This window comes from Capsicum annuum, chromosome 12 (assembly GCF_002878395.1).
Source record: "Capsicum annuum cultivar UCD-10X-F1 chromosome 12, UCD10Xv1.1, whole genome shotgun sequence".
NCBI lineage: Eukaryota > Viridiplantae > Streptophyta > Magnoliopsida > Solanales > Solanaceae > Capsicum > Capsicum annuum.
This window is the reverse complement of record NC_061122.1, coordinates 117,071,298-117,091,354: the sequence shown is the minus strand read 5'-3', so window position 1 is coordinate 117,091,354 and position 20,057 is coordinate 117,071,298. Positions and strand designations below refer to the sequence as shown.

The following is a 20,057-nucleotide window of genomic DNA, read 5'->3' as shown; positions in this document are numbered from 1 at the left end:
ACATAAATGTGATACTAAGGGTTAATTTCGTGTATGATCACTGAATATTGTCCGATGTAATAGTTAAATTACGAAACTGTATTTTCCAGTAGAATGATTAGGTACCTTGTTAAGGTAACGTTTAGCAAGGATAGGAACATCAGTTTTGGGTTTGAAACCCCCAAAGAGTGAAGCTGTTAGAGTTTTTCGACTCACCAGCCAAAGGTTATTATGTATGAGCGTGCTTTGAAAGAGACTGAAAACAATAGACAAGCCAAAAAGGACGGTCTGGCGCACTAAACTTCCTACTATGCGCAATGTCTAGGAAGGGCCGTACCATGAGGATCAATTGTACACAACCTTATCCCATATTTCTGCAGGAGTCTGTTTAACTCGTGACCTTTAGTTCACATGGTAGCAGGATATTTGTTCTCTTTATATTGTTGATTAGTTAAAGAGTTATGTGGCGATACCTTTCTGCAGTAGGCAAATGGTTCTTGCACCAGTTTTGCCAGACCAACACATTCAAAGCAATAATCAGCACCTCCATTGGTCATCTCAATTATAACCTGCTCAAGTAAAAGAACAATAAATATATATAAAAGCTTGAGCACGAGATAAGAATCATCGTCATATTTAAGTTAAATGCATCGTCAGTGTCAAAACTCTTTACACCATCGGATCACCTTTAGTAACAGGTATTCCGTCTTATTTTCAAGATTACGAATCTCACATTTTAAGAAGGCTTACGTGTAGATATAAACAACTCAACCAATAAAACACTTACTTGGCTTAACAGGTTTATCCCCACAGCTTTTGGAATTGACAAATTCAATAATTCCAAACTGCTTCCCTGTGTCAAATAAGAAGGTAAAAGATTACAAAAAAGAGAAGAAACAAGAATACTACTGTTAATCGATTTCTCAAGATTCTACATTTATGCTTACCTACTTCAAACTTGTCAGAGTTATATCAACGCCAATAATTCTGTTAGCACCACATAGCCTTGCTCCTTCTGCAACCTAAAAAAATCTCCAAAGTTATAAGAGCTTACATGATATCGACATATATAAGAAAGAACAAATCGGAGGAGAAACTTACTGCCAATCCAATTGATCCTAAACCGAAGATCACTACTATCGAACCTGGTTCCACATCTGCTGTTTTCCAGGCAGCACCTACTCCTGATTTCAATGTAGATCATATCAGACATGAACCTGTTAGGAACTCTTAACACAAACAGCTACAAGGAAAATTTGAGTCACCTATCCGCTAAAAGGAGCAATCGAATTATCCTAATTCTTCTAGTTGATTTGATCACTTAACTGTTTATAATAGATGAACAAAGTCACTTTTCCTTTGTATTGGAAAAGTCACTTATCTTTAGCCTATTTCAGTCAAAAGTTCACTCATGCAGGAACACAATGTATACCATCACTTCTAATCCTTTAAACAAACAAATAGAAAGCATGAAATGCAACATATTTTAACCAAAAATCTCCAATCTGACACAGTATTTGCTTGTGATCACATAGATTGTATAGAAAAAACAACATAAACATACAGATAATGACTTCGACTGGTTAATAAAAAGTTGAGCGTGAATACAACTAACTCTAGAAGTGATTATAGACACAAGGGTCATGAAATTACCTGTTGATACTCCACAGCTGAAAAGTCGTGCCTTATTAGGTGGGATTTCAGGATCAATTTTTCTGACATTAACAACATCAAAGACTGTGTAGTCAGAAAAACTCGATACATACAGGAAATGTTGTAAAGTTTCTCCTTCAACAGTAGTGAATCTGCTTGAGTCATCTCTATGCATCAATGGAGTGATTTGAAATGGAAATTTGGAACAAAGGTTGGTTTTCTTGGATTTACAGTCTACACAGTCCATACACTCTGGCAAAAATATTGGTACGACTGAATCTCCTTCTTTCAACTCCTCAATACCTTCTCCAACACTCTCCACAATCCTTGAATTCAGTAGAAGTTAGTATAGTCAATCAGAATGTTATATTCCTCTTTAGTGTGCTCCAAAAGAACGATAACTTTCTATATTTCAAAAATTTCAATCCTTAATGTCATACCTTTATACAATGGCGGAGCCAGGAGATTCGCTAAGGGGGTTCATAAGTGAATATAAAAACTAATCGAAGGGGGTTCAACATCTAGTATATATAAATAAAAAATATTTTTAACCATGTATATATAACATATTTTTTCGCCGAAAGGGGTTCGGATGAACCCCCTGACCATAGTGTAGATCCGCCACTGCCTTTATAACCATATTTCTGATCACAAATTCTAAGGATACTTTTAGTACGTGCAGAAGTCTTTCCGTAGTTCTTAAATTTCGTGTAAAGTCAAACATTAATATTATAAAATGAAACGTGAGGAGTAAAATTTACCCGAAATCTTCATGGCCCAAAATTCTTGGAAAGCAGCCAGGAAATTCCTTTCCAGAACAAAAAAATCAGTTGATACAAAAATTAATATACAAGCAATTAAGATACTTTGAGTAACTAATTGCTTCACATCATCTAATTTAGAAAGACTTACCTTCAAATGGATCCACTAAGTCAACTATATGATGTACTACTTCTTGCAAACCATATAGAAAAACAAGTGCCTGCCATGGCAGCACTTTAACACATGGTTCTATCAAAATTCAAAAAGTATTTTCCATTCCTCAGATGGAAGAACAGGTAGTAATGAAGCTCCAGAAGTCAAGTCACTCAGTACACATTCACACATGAAACCAAATCGGATGTGACTATAACCAACAAAATTCAAATCTAGTGACTATAGTTGAAACATCAAATAAAGCAGCAAAATTGAAACAAAAATAAAATCAATATACGAAAAATCAACGAATTCAAAATTCTGAGAATCTTACCCCTTTGACAAATTAATTTGAGAATTCATTTGACTCAGAAGTTATAAAAGGAAGTGATGGAGTAAGAATGTGGAAGATAATAATCAATCAATCACCAATACAATTAGACAACCTACAACTAAGACCAAAGACCAAAGACCAAAGAACCACTTCAAAATCAAGAATTTAAAATTCAAAAAGATTTAAGCGAAAGAAAGAGAATAAGAATATTTTAGAAGAATCAACAATCATTACCTTCCACAAAATTGAAGCTTCGATATAGGATGAGCATTTTATTACTCACAAAATCAAGCTTGTTATGGATGCCACAAGCACGAGTTATCCACTCCTACAAATCAAATTAAGTGGAAGATAAAGTTACTTTTACTTCTATTGAAATTAAGAATTGTGGAGAAAATGAAAGAGAAATTGCACAAACAACAAGAAGTAAATTAAAGGCAATGACCCACCAATATTAGAGCATGAAACAGCCAAAGACCAGAAATTGAAGGAAAAGAAAATAGAACTTAAACAATACATGTGGGCAATTGGTTGGTGCTGCTGCACTTGTTGCACCAACGGAATTAACGATGCAGGCATTCCATATGCAGTATGTGAAGTGAGGGCCGGAATTTCAGAAACCATCAAAATTTTTAACATCCACAGAATATAGTCAACCTCGAGTTCAAATGAATTCACATATGAACTAAAATAAAACGCAGCATTGTGATGACCAAATAATGGGATATATCTAAATCAAGACCATAATTTGGTAGCTGAAGAGAAGAGAGGAATAAAAAGTTGTCCAAACAGTGTGAAAAAATCTTACCTCCTGAGGACCATGGTCGCGAAGAGCATCATCTATTGCAGGTCTAAAATATGAAATATCATAACCCAGTTTGGGGGTCGTAGACCTACTTGCATCCCATCCAAAAATGCAAAAACAAAAGAGGAGATAGATCAAAGAATTAAAAAATAACCTTAGAAATAATAGCACAAACCAAATTATCTGAACATCAACCAAAGAGAACTAAAGATACCAACCAAATCATACCATTTATCATCCTGAGGTACTGTATATACTTAATCCTCATGTCAAGCATCTAGCTATTTTTCAAAAACACTATAGAAGATGGAATGATTCAAACAGATACCAATCATGATAGATGCAAAGAATTGGCATTTATGGCCTTGAATAGAATCAAAGTTCCGTCAATTCAAAGATTAAGTTTCACAATTGTGGCCATGTTACATGAACTATTCCCATATTTGGCCATAATTCCTAGAGGTCTCCTCATACCAAAGCAACAAATTGTATTTTGACCGAGCGTCAGACAACAAATTGGGAGAAACAAAGCCATGACATATGCTTCCAGTAAATGCTGAACTAACTCCTCTAAGATGAGATACAAAGTCACTGCAACATGCAAGAGAAGGATCAGGCACAAAAATGAATCTAAGCTTTAGTCAGATAAAGTTTGGTAGCAACAACAGGAGATATATTACCGCCTCCACATACCTATGACAAAAGGTTGCTTAACACTTCCATCTGTAGAAGTTGGTTGATCAATCTCTGAAGTATGTGACTCTTCTAAATGGAATCCAGAATAATGTACTCCTGATGACGCCTCTAATAAATCTTCATCTCCTTTTGAACCCATTTATAAATTATAGACTCTGCATTTTACTTAACAATCAGCTGTTGGAATAAAACCGTACAGAAGATTGTACCAACAACATAAAGTTATCCAGATAATAGCTGACATACTTTCGAAAAGTTTAACCTTTCCTTTCAAGTGATTTTGTCCAACATAACCCAAAATGGTAAAGTCCATAATTCATGTTCCCTCGACTTAGATAAAGCTGTTTATATTTTTTGGCACTTTGCTTTAAGCAAGCATGCATGATGCATGACCACTTTACTGGTGCATTGCCTAGTTTTTTTTCTTTGTTTGAGTTGGGAGTTTATTTATCGAAAACACTTTTTCTACCTTCATAAGGCAAGGGTAAGCCTATATACACTCTATTCTCTCTCAGACTTCACTTATAGGATTTCACTAAGTATATTGTTGAATTTGAATAAAAAATTGATGATGCTAGTAGCTATGGAATAAGTGAAATCTTGCATGCCTTCCATATAACGGATTATCTAAAACTTTAATAAACTCACATAATCCAAATATATTTATAACAAAAGAAGATGAAGATCAGAGAACAGAAAAAATAGGAAAGTAAACATGTTCATTCTTCATATTACATTGCAAATATCACAAAACAATTTGGGCTACAAAAGCAAGAGGTTCACTGGGCTCCTTACAAGAGGTTCCCCCTCCTAATAAACCCTTGTTACAATCAGAGTAATAATGCTACTCAAAGGACAATTAAGAAGAAACTATCAAATTGGACAGAGCAGATAGCTATCTCTGTCGCCACTTTCTCAAGTACAAGACAGTTTTGTGAAAGAGGAAGGGAATGCGGAAAATTATAAAAGTGAAAAAAGCAACCTTTGCACGGTATTAAGCTTTTTTTGTTGTTGAAATCTCTTATAAGCCTATGCATTTCTACCATCTATACCAGTCACAGAACTTTTACAACTGTACACCGCGAGTTGATCAGAATAGAAGTGGCATAGGATAATACAGCAGAAAAGAAAGATGGATAATCTGTTAAGAGATTTTTCCACCTGCCTAATTCTAGAACTGCCACTTCCCGGAAAGGATGAGGTGCTTGGGTGAGGATAAGCTAATAAACTTGCGTCTGAGTTCCCAAACAAACTACAATAACAATACCTCAGTCCCAAATGATCACCCAGAATCTTGAAAATGTAATTCAGTGGATCTCAACAGCGAAAAAATATGAAAAGAATTATCCTTTGCTGCAACAAAATCAAGGTTTCACAAATTCGTACATGTCATAGTAAATTAATAAAAGAATCAATCTTAGTTATTGTGTATTCATGACTTGGCTGTATCATAGTTCAATCTTAAGTTGCGCAGACTTTGTTGAAATTGTCGTATCTGTGTCGGAACCTTAAAAAATACACTATTTTTGAAGGATCCGACAACCACCAGATGACAAGAGTCCGAGCAACATGGATTCAAACATCCTCAACTTAAATACAAATGTTCACCACAGTGCTAAAAAATTAATTCAGCATCTCAGCAGCTAAAAAGTACGGAAAGATTGCTCCTTTGCAGCAACCAAATTAAGGATTCACAAATTCTTATATGTCCTAGTAAATTGATAAAAGAAACTTATCCAAATCCTAACAACCGCATATTCACGACTTTGCTGTATCCTAGTTTAAACATCTTCAAATAGAGTACAAAGGGTCACCACAATGCTGAAAAACTAATTTAGCATCTTAGCAGCTAAAAGAGTACTAAAGGGATTGCTCCTTTCCTGCAATCGATCAAGGTTAAAGAGCATGAATGTGGTCTATCCTTTCACAAACTGTACAACTTATTGAGAGTTTTAATGACCACAACAACTTGAGATCAGATATATGATTAAGGTAATGTACATTTAAGTTAATTTTTTAGGAGAACAATGCAAATGAACAAAGCAGCACAAGAAAGGTATATGACAGTCAGTTGAGTGTTTTCCCTACCATTGTGTTTGCATCCAATATTTTAGGAGAACAATGCCAGTGAAAAAAGAAACATAAGGAAGGTATCTAACAGTCATTTGGGTATTTACCTATTGTGTTTGCATCATCTACAAAAGATCTATCACCTCTTCCTTTTCTATTTGTAATATCTTTAATCACCTTAGACTAACATCAAACATCTCTAAATGATAATGCTTCAAAATAATTTACTTCCAATCTAATGAATAAAATAGCATCACTTACTTTGAAATACTACTTGATGTGTCTGAATCATCCCAACCTGAAGATCGGATTTCCATAGCTTTCTATTTTCAGTTATCAAGCTCCATGCTCCTACCTGGAATTTGAGCTTTTTGTTTCTTTGACCACCTGGTCACTGTAACCCATTTATCAATTAGAGCATCTCTAATTTTTGCTTTAGAAGAAGGCACACTTTGCTATTCTATAACAACAACAACATACCCGGTATATTTTCACCAAGTGGAGTCTGGGGAGGATAAGTGTACGCAGTTCATACCACTACCTGAAATGTAAGATAGAGAGGTTATTTCCGATAGACACCCCGGCTCAATATAAAACATTCTAAGATAAGACAAACAACTCAAGCACAAATGGTATCCGAACAACAAGTAATCAACCAGCTAAAAAATATGGCAAACCGAAAATAAATCATTTGAATGTCTTATAGGAGATGAGGAAGGGCTTTCGTTGGGGCTCATTTGGATGTCCATATGCCTCAGCAAAATCATAAGAACAAGCTATACACTCAATCAAACTATACACTCAACGTATTCGACTATATGCGTCAACCAACAAGAACGGATGCAAAGAACTGAAAAGAACAACAATTAAAACCCAAAAATCTATACATGCAATAGGATTGAATTAAAATTCAAAAATAAATAGACGCAACAGATTAGTCATATGTTACAACAGATTAATCACTTATTGCACTAAATAACTCATATCTTGTATTTATATTGCAGGTTCTATCCATTGTAGCATTAATAGATATACCAAATAAAAATTCAACAAAAATCATAATTATACTTACAAAATCACCTATGAAGTAATGTCCAAGTGATATACAATAAAATTTGATCTAAAAAAATTCCAAAAATTTCAATAGCGGCACAACGAATACGTAAAGCACATGAAAAATTTCATGAATAGGTAAAGAAGACAAAAATAATATATCATACATCAAATGCAAAAGGATCAAGGGGACAAACATTTGAATTCTCCTAAAAATGTTTAAGTTTTCTAGTATTTTAATTGCTTTCTAATAGATAACCCATCTGTTATAACAGATTTTATATCTGTTTGATAATTTCCAATAGATGAATGATACAACATGTTAGTCATCTGTTGATTTAAATTAAGCAATTATTAGTAATAACTAAATTGATTTAGCTAAAATTAAAGACATCTTTAAGACAATGGGACAAACATTTGAATTCTCCTAAAAATGTTTGAGTTCCCTAGTATTTTAATTATTTTCCAACAGATGACCTATTTGTTGCAACAAGTTAGTCATCTGTTGCAACAGATGTTTATAACAGGTTAGTTATTTGTTGATCAAATTAAGCAATTATTAATAATAACTAATTTAATTTAACTAAAATTGAAGACATGTCTTTAATACAAGACCTTAAACAAGGGGATAAATGATTGAGTTCTCCTAAAAACATTTGAGAAGTATTTTAAATTGCTTTTCAACATATATCTTGTCTATTTAATAATTTCCAACAGATGGATCATATGTGGCAATAATTTAGTCATCTGTTGCAACAGATGTCTATATTTGTTTGATAATTTTTAATAAATAAGTTAGTTATTGCAATTGTTTAGTCATCTATTGTAACAGATGTCTATATCTATTTGGTCATTTTCAACAGATGTCTTTAATTGTTTGGTAATTTCCAACAGATTACTCATCTATTGCAACATGTTAGTCATCTATTGATTCAAATTAAGCCATTATTAGTAATAACTAAATTGATTTAACTAAAATAAAATATGAATTAATAAGTTTAATTACTGTTTCAATTAATCTCATGGTAATTACACACCAGCTAAGTATTTTGTCCTGAGTAGAGTGATCAATTGATCAATTTTATTTGAAATAATTTAAACTAAGTCATTATTAGAAATAACTATATTGATTTAACTAAAATTAAAGATGAATTAGTAAGTTCAACTACGATTTCAATTAATCTCATGGTAAAAATGGTGTATTGATAAATGATGATTTGATATTGTTTCTATTGCATAAATCTTGTTATTGATTTATTTTTTCAACAAATGAACAATCTGTTGCAATAAATGAACAATCTATTGCAACAGATGAACCATATGTTGCAAAAATGAATCAATTACTCTAACATATGAGTCATATGTTGCAACAGAAGTGTCATCTGTTGTAACAGATGGACCATATGTTGCAACAAATAGATCATTTGTTGAAAGAACTCAAGGGTCATGACTTTCGATCATTTAATTAAAAAAATAATTCATAAATAAATAATATGAAAAAAATATGATAATAACAGTATTGTAGCTATTTAATTTAAATAACTAAAATACTAAAAAGGTGAAAAGTTACGACTTTTCACCCTTTTTGTATTTAAATCTATTTTTTTTAATTTAAATAATCGAAAAGTCACCAAGTTTAATTTAATTAAGAGGCATAATTATTAAAAAAGAGATGAACGGTCGTGATTTTTTTCCTAACACACTACACTACCCACTCATTCAATCTTTTATAAATAGGTCTCCTCAACTCTATCTCTTGCATCTTGTCTTGCATAAAACCGTCATTATATCTTCAATTACTTCTCTTTCAAAAATAAATTTCTTGTTCATCCGTTGAGGTATGTTTTATTTTCTGCTCTAATATGAAAATTATTAACATGCATCTATTTTCTAGTTAAGTTTCACATTTTTTTTTGATTAAACTACCAGTTGGTAGTATATGTGGTTTAGTGTTTTATGTTATTTGTTCATGCATGTTCTAGATATGACTGATCTGATTTGGTACATGACGATTCTGCTTGACACCGTGTAGGAACTTGAAAGACTGGTTCATGAACTCGAGTGAGAGTTGGATGCCGCGAGAGCAAGGGTGCTTCGTGGGATTCGAAGGCTGCGGGGTCTGCTGCCCAATGGATTTTCGATTGACAATAATAATAATAATAATAATTAGGTTATATATTTTTTTTTATCATTTGTAATTTATTTTATCGGATCTACCTAATGTTGTAAATATTTTTTATGTAATGAATGAGAAAATCTATATTTGATACACTGAGTTTATTCTTATTTTTTTTTCATTTTGCCTATTTTCTTTAAAATGTTGAGAGGTGTAAGTTTTTGAGCGTTTGGGAGTGGAAAGAATCAATTACAAGAAAAAAAGTGTTTGGTTGAGAACAAGGTCATAGACCAAAATTAAATAACAACACAAGATTATTTACTATTACAACAAAGTTAAAGATAGATTGATAACAAATGATCCATCTGTTGTAATAGATGGGTAATCTGTTGGAAATGACTAAGTAGATAAAGACATTTATTGTAACAGATTGATCGTCTGCTGCAACAAATTAGTAATATATTAAAAATAACCAAATAGATAAAGACATCTATTGCAACAGATTAGTCATCTATTGCAACAGATTAGTAATCTATTAGAAATAACAAACAAATAAAGTCATATATTACAACAGATTGGTAATTTGTTGGAAATGACCAACAGATAAAGATATTTGTTACAATAGATGACCAATTTGTTGCAACATATGTGTACATCTGTTTATAATTTTTAACAGATGATTCATCTGTTGCAACAAGTTAAACTTGTTGCAATAGGTTATACACTTAAATGATCATGTAATTACTTAAGATTAATTGAAATTGTAATTGTTAAATCAATTTATCTATTACTAATAATGACTTAATTTGAATCATTTCGAATAAACTTAGTCAATTATCACTCTACTCAGAACGAACACACTGAGATGATTGTGTAATTAATATGAGAATAATTGAAATCGTAATTGAACTTATAAATTCATCTTTAATTTTAGTTAAATAGATGTAGTTATTACTAATAATGTCTTAATTTGAATCATTTCAAATAAAATTGTTCAATTAACACTTTACTCACGAAGAATACACTTAGATGTTCATGTAATTACTATGAGATTAATTGAAATCGTAATTAAAATTATCAATTCATTGAAATCGTAATTTAAATTATCAATTCATCTTTAATTTTATTTAAATCAATTTAGTATTATTAATAATTGCTTAATTTTAATTATTTCAAATAAAATTGGCCGATTGATCATTTTACTTAAGACGAAACACTTAGTTGATCATGTAATTACTATAAAATTAATTGAAATTGTAAGTGAACTTACTAATTCATCTTTAATTTTAGTAAAATCAATATAGTTATTTGTAATTATAGCTTGGTTATTTCAAATAAAATTGATCAACTGATCACTCTACTCAGGACGAACACACTTAGTTGATCGTGTAATTACTATGAAATTAATTGAAACTGTAATTGAACTTATTAATTCATGTTTAGTTCTAGTTAAATAAATTTAGTTATTACTAATATAATGGCTTAATATGAATCAATAGATGACTAACATGTTGCAAAAGATGAGTAATATGCTAAAATGACTAAAGAGATAAAGACATCTGTTGGAAATGACCAAACAGATAAAGACATCGGTTGAAAATGATCAAATAAATATAGACATATGTTGCTACAGATGATTAACCTATTGCAATAAATGACTCATCTATTAAAAATTATCAAACAAATATAGATATCTGTTGCAACATATGACTAAATTGCTGCAACATATGACTCATCTGTTGAAAATTATCAAACATATAAGATATATGTTGGAAAATAATTTAAAATACTAAAGCTCAGATGTTTTTAAGAGAACTCAAATGTTTGTCCCCTTGTCTAAGGTCTTGTCTTTAATTTTAGTTAAATCAATTTAGTTATTACTAATAATTGCTTAATTTGAATCATTTCAAATCAAATTTATCAATTGATCATTCTATTAAGGATGAATACATTAATTGAAATTGTAAGTGGACTTATTAATTCATCTTTGATTTAGTCAAAATCAATTTAGTTATGACTACTAATGACTTAATTTGAATCATTTCAAATAAAATTGATCGATTGATCACTCTTCTCGAGACGAATACACATAGTTGATCATGTAATTACTATGAGATTAATTGAAATTGTAAGTGAACTTATTAATTCATCTTTAATTTTAGTTATATCTATTTAGTTATTATGAATAATGGCTTAATTTGATTCATTTCAAATAAAATTGATCAATTGATCACTCTACTCATGACGAATACACTTAGTTGATCATTTAATTACTATGAGATTAATTGAAATTATAATTTTATATTTAATTTTAGTTAAATCAATTTAGTTATTACTAATAATGACTTAATTTGAATCATTTCAAATAAAATTGATCGATTGATCACTCTACTCAGGACGAATACACTTAGTTAATCATGTAATTACTATGAGATTAATTGAAATTGTAAGTGAACTCAACAATTCATATTTAATTTTAGTTAAATCAACATAGTTATTACTAATAATGACTTAATTTGAATCATTTCAAATAAAATTGGTCAATTAATTATTCTACTAAGGATGAAACACTTAATTAATCATGTAAAAACTATGAGATTAATTGAAATCGTAATTGAACTTACTAATTCATCTTTAATTTAGTTAAATCAATATAATTATTTCTAATAATGGTTTAATTTGAATTATTTCAAATAAAATTGGTCAATTAATCATTCTTCTCAATACAACACTTAATTGATCATGTAATTACTATGAGATTAATTGAAATCGTAATTGAACTTACTAATTCATCTTTAATTTTAGTTAAATCAATATAGTTATTTCTAATGATGACTTAGTTTGAATTATTTTAAATAAAATTGGTTAACTGATCACTCTACTCAGGACGAACATACTTAGTTGATCGTGTAATTACTATGAAATTAATTAAAATTGTAATTGAACTTATTAATTCATATTTTATTTTATTAATCAATTTAGTTATTACTAATAATGACTTAATTTGAATCAATAGATGACTAACATATTACAACAGATGAGTAATCTGTGGAAATGACCAAACAGATAAAAACATATGTTGAAAATGACCAAGCAGATATAGACATCTGTTGCAACAGATGACTCACTTGTTGCAACAACTAATTCATCTATTGAAAATTATCAAACAGATATAGACACCTGTTGCAACAGATGACTAAGTTGTTGCAACATATGACTCATCTGTTGAAAATTATTAAATAGACAAAATATGTGTTGAAAAATAATTTAAAATATTAAAGCTCAAATATTTTTTGGGAGAACTCAAACGTTTTTCCCTTGTCTAAGGTCTTGTTTTCAATTTTAATTAAATCAATTTAATTATTATTAATAATTGCTTAATTTGAATCAACAAATGACTAACTTGTTATAAGCATTTGTTTCAACAAATGACTAACTTATTGTAACAAATAAGTCATCTGTTGGAAAATAATTAAAATATTAGGGAACTCAAATATTTTTAGAACTCAAATGTTTATCCCATTGTCTTAAAGACTTGTCTTTAATTTTAGCTAAATCAATTTAGTTATTACTAATAATTTCTTAATTCGAACCAACAGATGACTAACATGTTGCAACAAATGATTCATCTGTTGGAAATTATCAAACAGATAGAAAATCTGTTATAGCAGATATGTCATCCATTAGAAAGTAATTAAAATACTAGGGAACTTAAACATTTTTAGGAGAACTCAAATGTGTGTCCCCTTGATCCTTTTGCATTTGATGTGTGATATACTATTTTTGTCTTCTTTACCTGTTTCATGAATTTTTCATGTGTTTCACTTATTCATTGTGCCCCTATTGAAATTTTTGGAAATTTTTAAGGTCAAATTTTGTCCGTATATCACTTGGACATTACTTCATAGGTGATTTTGTAAGTATAATTATGATTTTTATTGAATTTTTTATTTGGTATATCTGCTACTGCTACAATGGATAGAACCTATAATATAAATCCAACATATGAGTTATTTATTACAACAAGTGAGTAATCTGTTGCGACATATGACTAATCTGTTGCAACAGATGACCCATATGTTGGATTCATGTTATAACACTATCATACGAATCCAATAGATGAGTAATCTGTTGTAACAGATTAGTCGTATATGTTTCGACGGATTACTCATCTGTTGGATTCACGTTACATATTTTATCCATTGTTGAAAAAACAACAGTAGTAGATACACCCAGACGAGAAATTCAACTAAAAATTATAATTTTGCTAAAATCACCTATAAGTAATGCCCAAGTGATATATGAATAAAATTTGATCTAAAAATTTTGATCAAGTAGCAACAGTAGCAGTAACAACAACAATGTTCAACAATAAGAAGATGATGATGACGAACAAGAAGAGATGACAATGAAGAAGATAATGATAATGAAGAAGAAGATGATAAATAAAGCAACAACAATAATGAACGACAAAAATCACAAAGAGAGAGAAAACTCCAATAAATGAGAAGAGACAGAAATGTGCCTTTTTCCTTCCGTTTCTAGTTATATTAGGTTTTACATTGCATTAAAGTGTAAATTAAAAAACTTGTGACTTATTTTTAAACTTTTTTTACTTTCTTAATCATTAATAAAGTAATTATCATCTACACTTAATTATTAAGACTTGAGTCACCTACACTTCATTTTAAAACTCTTTTGTCACTTTTAACTCAAAACCCAAGTTATTACATAAGTTTCTAGAAATTATCCTAGTAGTAGAGGCACTCTGCAAATCAGCAAACAACAGAGTTAATGCTTGATCTGGAGGAGTCACCAAAATATTCACATGAGACCCTTGCAGCTTAGCACCTGTCTTAGACAGACAGTCAACAACAATATTACTCTCTCAAAAATAGTAGCGGGGTGTTGGATTCCCCAACCTCTTCAACAACCATCTGCAAGACCCAACAAAAGAGTTATAAAGCAGTGGAGCTTGTTTCAAAAACCTTAGTATTTTAGTGGAGTCAACTTCGATTTGTAAAGGAAGAAGTTGACGATCAAGAGCTAATTAGAGCCCTTGAAAGAGTGATAACAGTTCAGCGTGGGGAGCATTGAGGATTGCTAAGAGCCCAAAAAACCCACAACCCATTCACTATTTGAATTACTAATAACCCCCTAATACCACAATATGAACCATATTTCGTAAAGGAGGTGACCGTGTTGAGTTTAAGGAATCCCTGCGGAGATTTAAGCCATCTTATTTATAGATGAATTGGAGAATCATTTTTATTCTCAACCTCTAAGAGGTGGATGAACTCCAAAACCCTATTCAAGACTAAAGGAGCTGAAGGTAGCATGGGAACCTATTTATACACATTGTTGTTCCTTGTGATCCACGGATGCCAAATAGCAAAAGGTAAAAAGTCAATCCATTTGTAATGCAGAGTATTAGGTTGGGAAAGACTTGGAAAATTTTGCGCTTGTAAGACAGTAAGCCAATGAGAATTAGAAAACTCCAGGTGAGCAATGTTTAAATCGAGGTCCAGCCAAAACTTCTTTGCTACATAGTATTCAATAAAGATGTGAAAAGTCGTTTCTGCTACACATTTGCAAATAGGGCAAAGAAGGTTATCAACTATAGTTAAAGAATAATGATAACTCATAGTGGGTAATCGGTTGTACGAACAAAGCCAATGTAAGAATTTAAATTTACTGATAGTATTTAAGTTCCATATTTAATAGAAATGATAAGGTGAGGGGGTGTCAACCGAATAGTGTTGAAGACGGACTTTGTCGCGAATAGACCATTTTGGGTGGCTGGCCAATAAGGAGAATCGGAAACATTGAGCGGATAATCGAGATTTACAAAGTTTACACTTCGTCGAATATCTTCAGGGATATCAAAGGAGAGTTTATTCCAATTCCAGCAATTTGTATCCAAAAGTCTATAAGCCGTGAATCCTTCTTGGAACTGTGAAGGAGGCCATAGATGATATTACGAAGAGAAGGTGAATTCATAATTCATTTATCTAACCACAATCTAATAGTTTTACCCACACCCGATTTCCAGGCTATATTAGGAGAACAAAATTTTTCACCAAGAAGAATATTTTTCCAAATAAAAGAGGAGGAAGCAATACGAGTTGACTAACTATATTTCATAACTAACGTATTGGCCCAAAAGGAGGTAATATTGTTGAAGAATCTCTAGAAAAGACTACTAAGCAGAGAAAGATTTTTTGTATAAGCATCAATAAGTCCTAAACCACCTTGGTATCTAGGTGTAGTAACTTTTTCCCATGCTATAAGGTGCAATTTATGTTTCTCTAAAGTAGATCCCCACAAAAAATCTTTTTAGATCTTATCAATTTCCCTACAAGTACTACGAGGAATTCTAAAGTATTGCATGACATTGGTAGGAATTGCATTGAGGGAAGATTTGGCAAGGGTAATATGACCTGTAGGTGATGGGAAATTTGTTTTCCAATGTGCCAGCTTCTTCCGCATATAATCAAGAATAAATTGGACGTCTCTTGGCTTTGGGTGTCTATTTAGAACGGTGAAATCAAGATACTTGCTAAATTGTTGAGACTCTTAAATGTGAAAGCAACTTTGAACAAAAGATTTTATAGTATTGGAACATTTTTTAGAATACAGAGCTTTAGATTTGGCAAAGTTTATTTTTTGACCCGAAAGCTTGCAAAAGTAAGACATACAGTCAACCATATTTTGGATAAAAGAGGTAGTGGCTTTAGATATAAGAGTTAAATCATCGGCAAAAAAGAGTTGAGAGAATCAGGGTCCATTTGTAGGAATAGAGATTGCATCCCACTTGAAAATATCCACTTGATGGTAAATGTAAGTGGAGAGCATTTCCATACAAATAATAAAGATATACGGGGACATAGATCGCCTTATTGTATGCCCCTGGAGGGTAGAAAGTAGTTTGTGCGGAAGCCATTAACAAAAACAGAGATGCTATTGGTAGAGATACAACCCATTATGAGAGTAATTATGTTCTTGGGAAATTTAAAAAATAGAAGGGTGTGATAGACAAAAGATCATTCTAGTCGAATCAAAAGCTTTTTCTAAATTCAATTTAAGCATAAGGCAACACTTAGCAGAGTTGGTTCTGTTAAGATGATTAAAAATTTCTTGGACAAGAATAGCATTATCGCAAGCTCTACGGCCCTTAAGGAAACTAGTTTGGTGGGATCCTATGAGCTCGGAAAGAAAAGGCTTAATCCGATTGGAAATAATCTTATAGTAACTTTGTAGATAGTGTTACATAAGCCAATAGGAAGGAAGTTTTTTAAAAAATTTGCATTTTTTAATTTCAGAAAAGGCAAAGATAAGTTTTATCCAACTCAGTCGGAATAGATTTGAGTAGTAAAAGCCTTATGACAACAATCAAGAACACTGGCGAACAATATTCTAATGATATTGATAAAAATGTAGATGGATACCATTCAGGCCCGAAGCTTTGAAGGGCTTGAAGGAAAAGAGAGCAGTAGTAATTTCATGATTCTTTAAAGGCCGATCAAGGGAGGACATATCTAAATGGTAAAAACTACGAGGAGTGTGATAAACTGATTTACAAGAAGTGTAAAGATGTTCAGAGGAGAAGAAATGTTGATAATAATGGAAAACATGACTAGCAATTTGGCCATGATTCATAATCCAATTATTTTGATCGTCTTTAAAATAAGAAATTTTGTTAGTGTGCCTTCTATTTAAGACAGACATATGCAAATATTTGGTATTAACGTCTTCATAGTTTAACCAATTAATATGAGATCTAAGGTTCCAATAATCATCCTCAATCCTTAAGATATAATTATAGTCCTTAGTAAGAGTCTTTTCTAAATTTTGAAGGAAAATACTAGTAGGATAGGCCACAAAGTTTTGAATACCTTGGAGGCGGGCTAAAAGTTTTCTTTTTTTTGCGAAAAATATCCCAAAAGGTATTTTTATTCCAAGTACTAGTTGCTTCCTTGAAAGAGAGGATAACATCAAGAGGAGATCAATTATGCCAACATTCAACAACCAAATCTTTAAAAGATGGGTGATTGATCCAGAATTTTTCAAGTCTAAAGGGTCTATTAGCTCGGGGCATGTTATGGGAAGAGATATTAATTAATAAAGAAGAGTGGTCGGAGTGAATTTTTGGCAAATGAATAATTTTTAAATTGGGAAAGATATGCAACCATTTTTCATTCGCAAAAGCCCTATCCAAGCATTCTAAAATAAGGCTAGCACCATTATTTTTCTTTCTAAGGTTCGACCAAGTATAACGGTTGCCTTTAAACCCAAGATCTAGAAGGTTGCATTTATTAATGCAAGACCAAAATTTTGAGGATCTATTTCGATTAATTGCACAGCCTCCCCATTTATCCTGTTGACATAGGATTCATTAGTCCCCGGTTATTAACCATGCATCATCTAAACAATCAGCATAGGAGATAAGATTATTCCAAAGATAATAGCCTTTTTAAAATATTTGTACTTGCATAAATAACAGTAAAATACTAAGTATGGGAGGATAGAAATACTTGTTTTATTACATGCACTTCCTGGTCGGTATGATGCTTGCAAGTAACATGCACCATATGAGAATGCCACAGAAGAACCATCCTCTCTGAGTTACCCACAATAGGTACTTCAAATATTTCATCAAAAGCAAACACATCTTTAAGGATGGAATGATTTACCATTTTTATCTCAAGTAAAGCTATTAGACAAAAATTATGGTTTCTATTAATTTCCTTAAGATTCATTTTAAACTTTTCATTATTAGCTCCCCTAGTGTTCCAAACTACAAAACTAGAATTTTGTTTCATAGAGCTATAAGGAAAGTTAGAGAAGGGGTCAGACATTATCTTCGGATCGGAAAGAGGATTCAGCTTTATCATAGGAACCATTATGACTACATGTTTGGTCAAGTCTTGATTGATTGCTAGATAAAGTATAAAGGAGCATTTCATTAGATTGGGTGGACAATTGTGGATATACTTTTTGTCTTCTTTTTCTAGAAAAACCATAAGGGCTGCATATTTAAGATTACAGATTTCTATGAATGTGGTTCTTATTGATAGATTCCTTTCTAGACTTTCTAATGCGATACCTGAAGTTTGAAATGGGATTTTTGAGTTTGGTGGGTATACTGTATAAAGGGATTGGATGGTCTGAGGTTAAAAGAGGGGGGGTTGGTATGAATCTTTGTTGACCCGAGCTCACCCGTATTGGCTGCCAGGAAAAAAAATTAGGTTTGCAGAAATCAGTTCAAGGGTGGGGGTGAAAATGGAGTTTGATCTACGTCCAACATGTTTGGGAAGGGATTTAAGAAGTGAGTGAGGTTCCATAATCCCTGTATCATCTGGAGAAAGGCCAACATTATTGGGATGAATGTTGGGTTGGCATTGTTGGTCGGCCATATTTGGTTCAGAAAATTCTCTAATAAAATTTTTATCCCCTCTATAACAAGTTGTGCTAGTTGCCTTTCATTCTGAAGCATAATCCTGTATTGATTCCCGTTGATTTTTAGAGAAAATGCCATCACATGTACCTCAATTCCATTTCTATCCAAGATTTGGGTTAAATAGGAAGGAGAAGAGGGGGAATAGCATAGACCAGTGGAGACTGAGGATTGTTCATAGTTGGATGAATCATTGGTGAAGGACTTTGAGGAGAGAGAAATATGTGTTGGTATGGAGGGATCTGTAGATGAGCCATAAACTACTAGAGGAGGATTAAATCTTTTAGACTGGAGATGGTGATTATTATCTAGAGGTAATGATTGAAAATCTTGAGAGTTGGATTGAAGTGGAGTGATTGGTTAAAGGAGAAGAAGAAAGAGTGGGGAAAGATTTTGCTTACTAATTTCATTGCAAGTAACACTAGCCACTTGGCATAATTCTTTTGCCAAATGTTCTTGCATGCAGGGAGGAGGTGTGGACGTTTCCTTGGTTAGTTGGAGCAAAATATTTTGGAGAGAGTGGGAAAGAAAATAGGGTTTCGTAGAGAGGCTAGATAAAATATATTTGGGAGGTTCTAAGTTATTAGAAATTATTTTACGGGTCCCATTCATAGACTGAGAGAGATGTTAATTTTGGTTTAGCTTTTGCTTGTGTGAAACTGAAGTTACAACTATGGAGAGGGATTTGAATTTATTAGTTGATAAGAAAGATACATAAGAATGATTGTATATATTTTTATTTAACCTTAGAAGAGTAGTGTCAGTACTATGATTAGGTTTAGAAGGGTTAAGGGATTGAAAAGACTCACTAGAAGCCAAATTGGCATATTTTGAAAAAAACATATCATTAGTGAGAGACATTTTTTCTTTTACCTTTTCATTAGTCCGATTACCTGGCACCGCTCTTTCTTTTTTCTTCTTGGGAAATTGGATTTAAACACCTTGGTTTATGGACCTTAGAATTTTTTTTTGGAATTCT

General features: G+C 31.9%; 1 protein-coding gene and 1 pseudogene across 1 annotated transcript; both read right to left on the bottom strand.

Moving 5' to 3' along the window:
* Positions 1-55: 55 nt before the first annotated feature.
* On the bottom strand, positions 56-3,703 carry LOC107849184 (annotated as a pseudogene).
* Positions 3,704-3,727: 24 nt separating this feature from the next.
* LOC124889496 lies at positions 3,728-4,531 on the bottom strand. Its single transcript, XM_047401423.1, has 2 exons — positions 4,380-4,531; positions 3,728-4,277 (listed from the first exon to the last, which is right to left on the bottom strand). The coding sequence occupies exons 1-2, from the start codon at positions 4,519-4,521 to the stop codon at positions 4,078-4,080; spliced, it is 342 nt and encodes a 113-aa protein (XP_047257379.1). The 5' UTR covers positions 4,522-4,531; the 3' UTR covers positions 3,728-4,077.
* Positions 4,532-20,057: the final 15,526 nt, after the last annotated feature.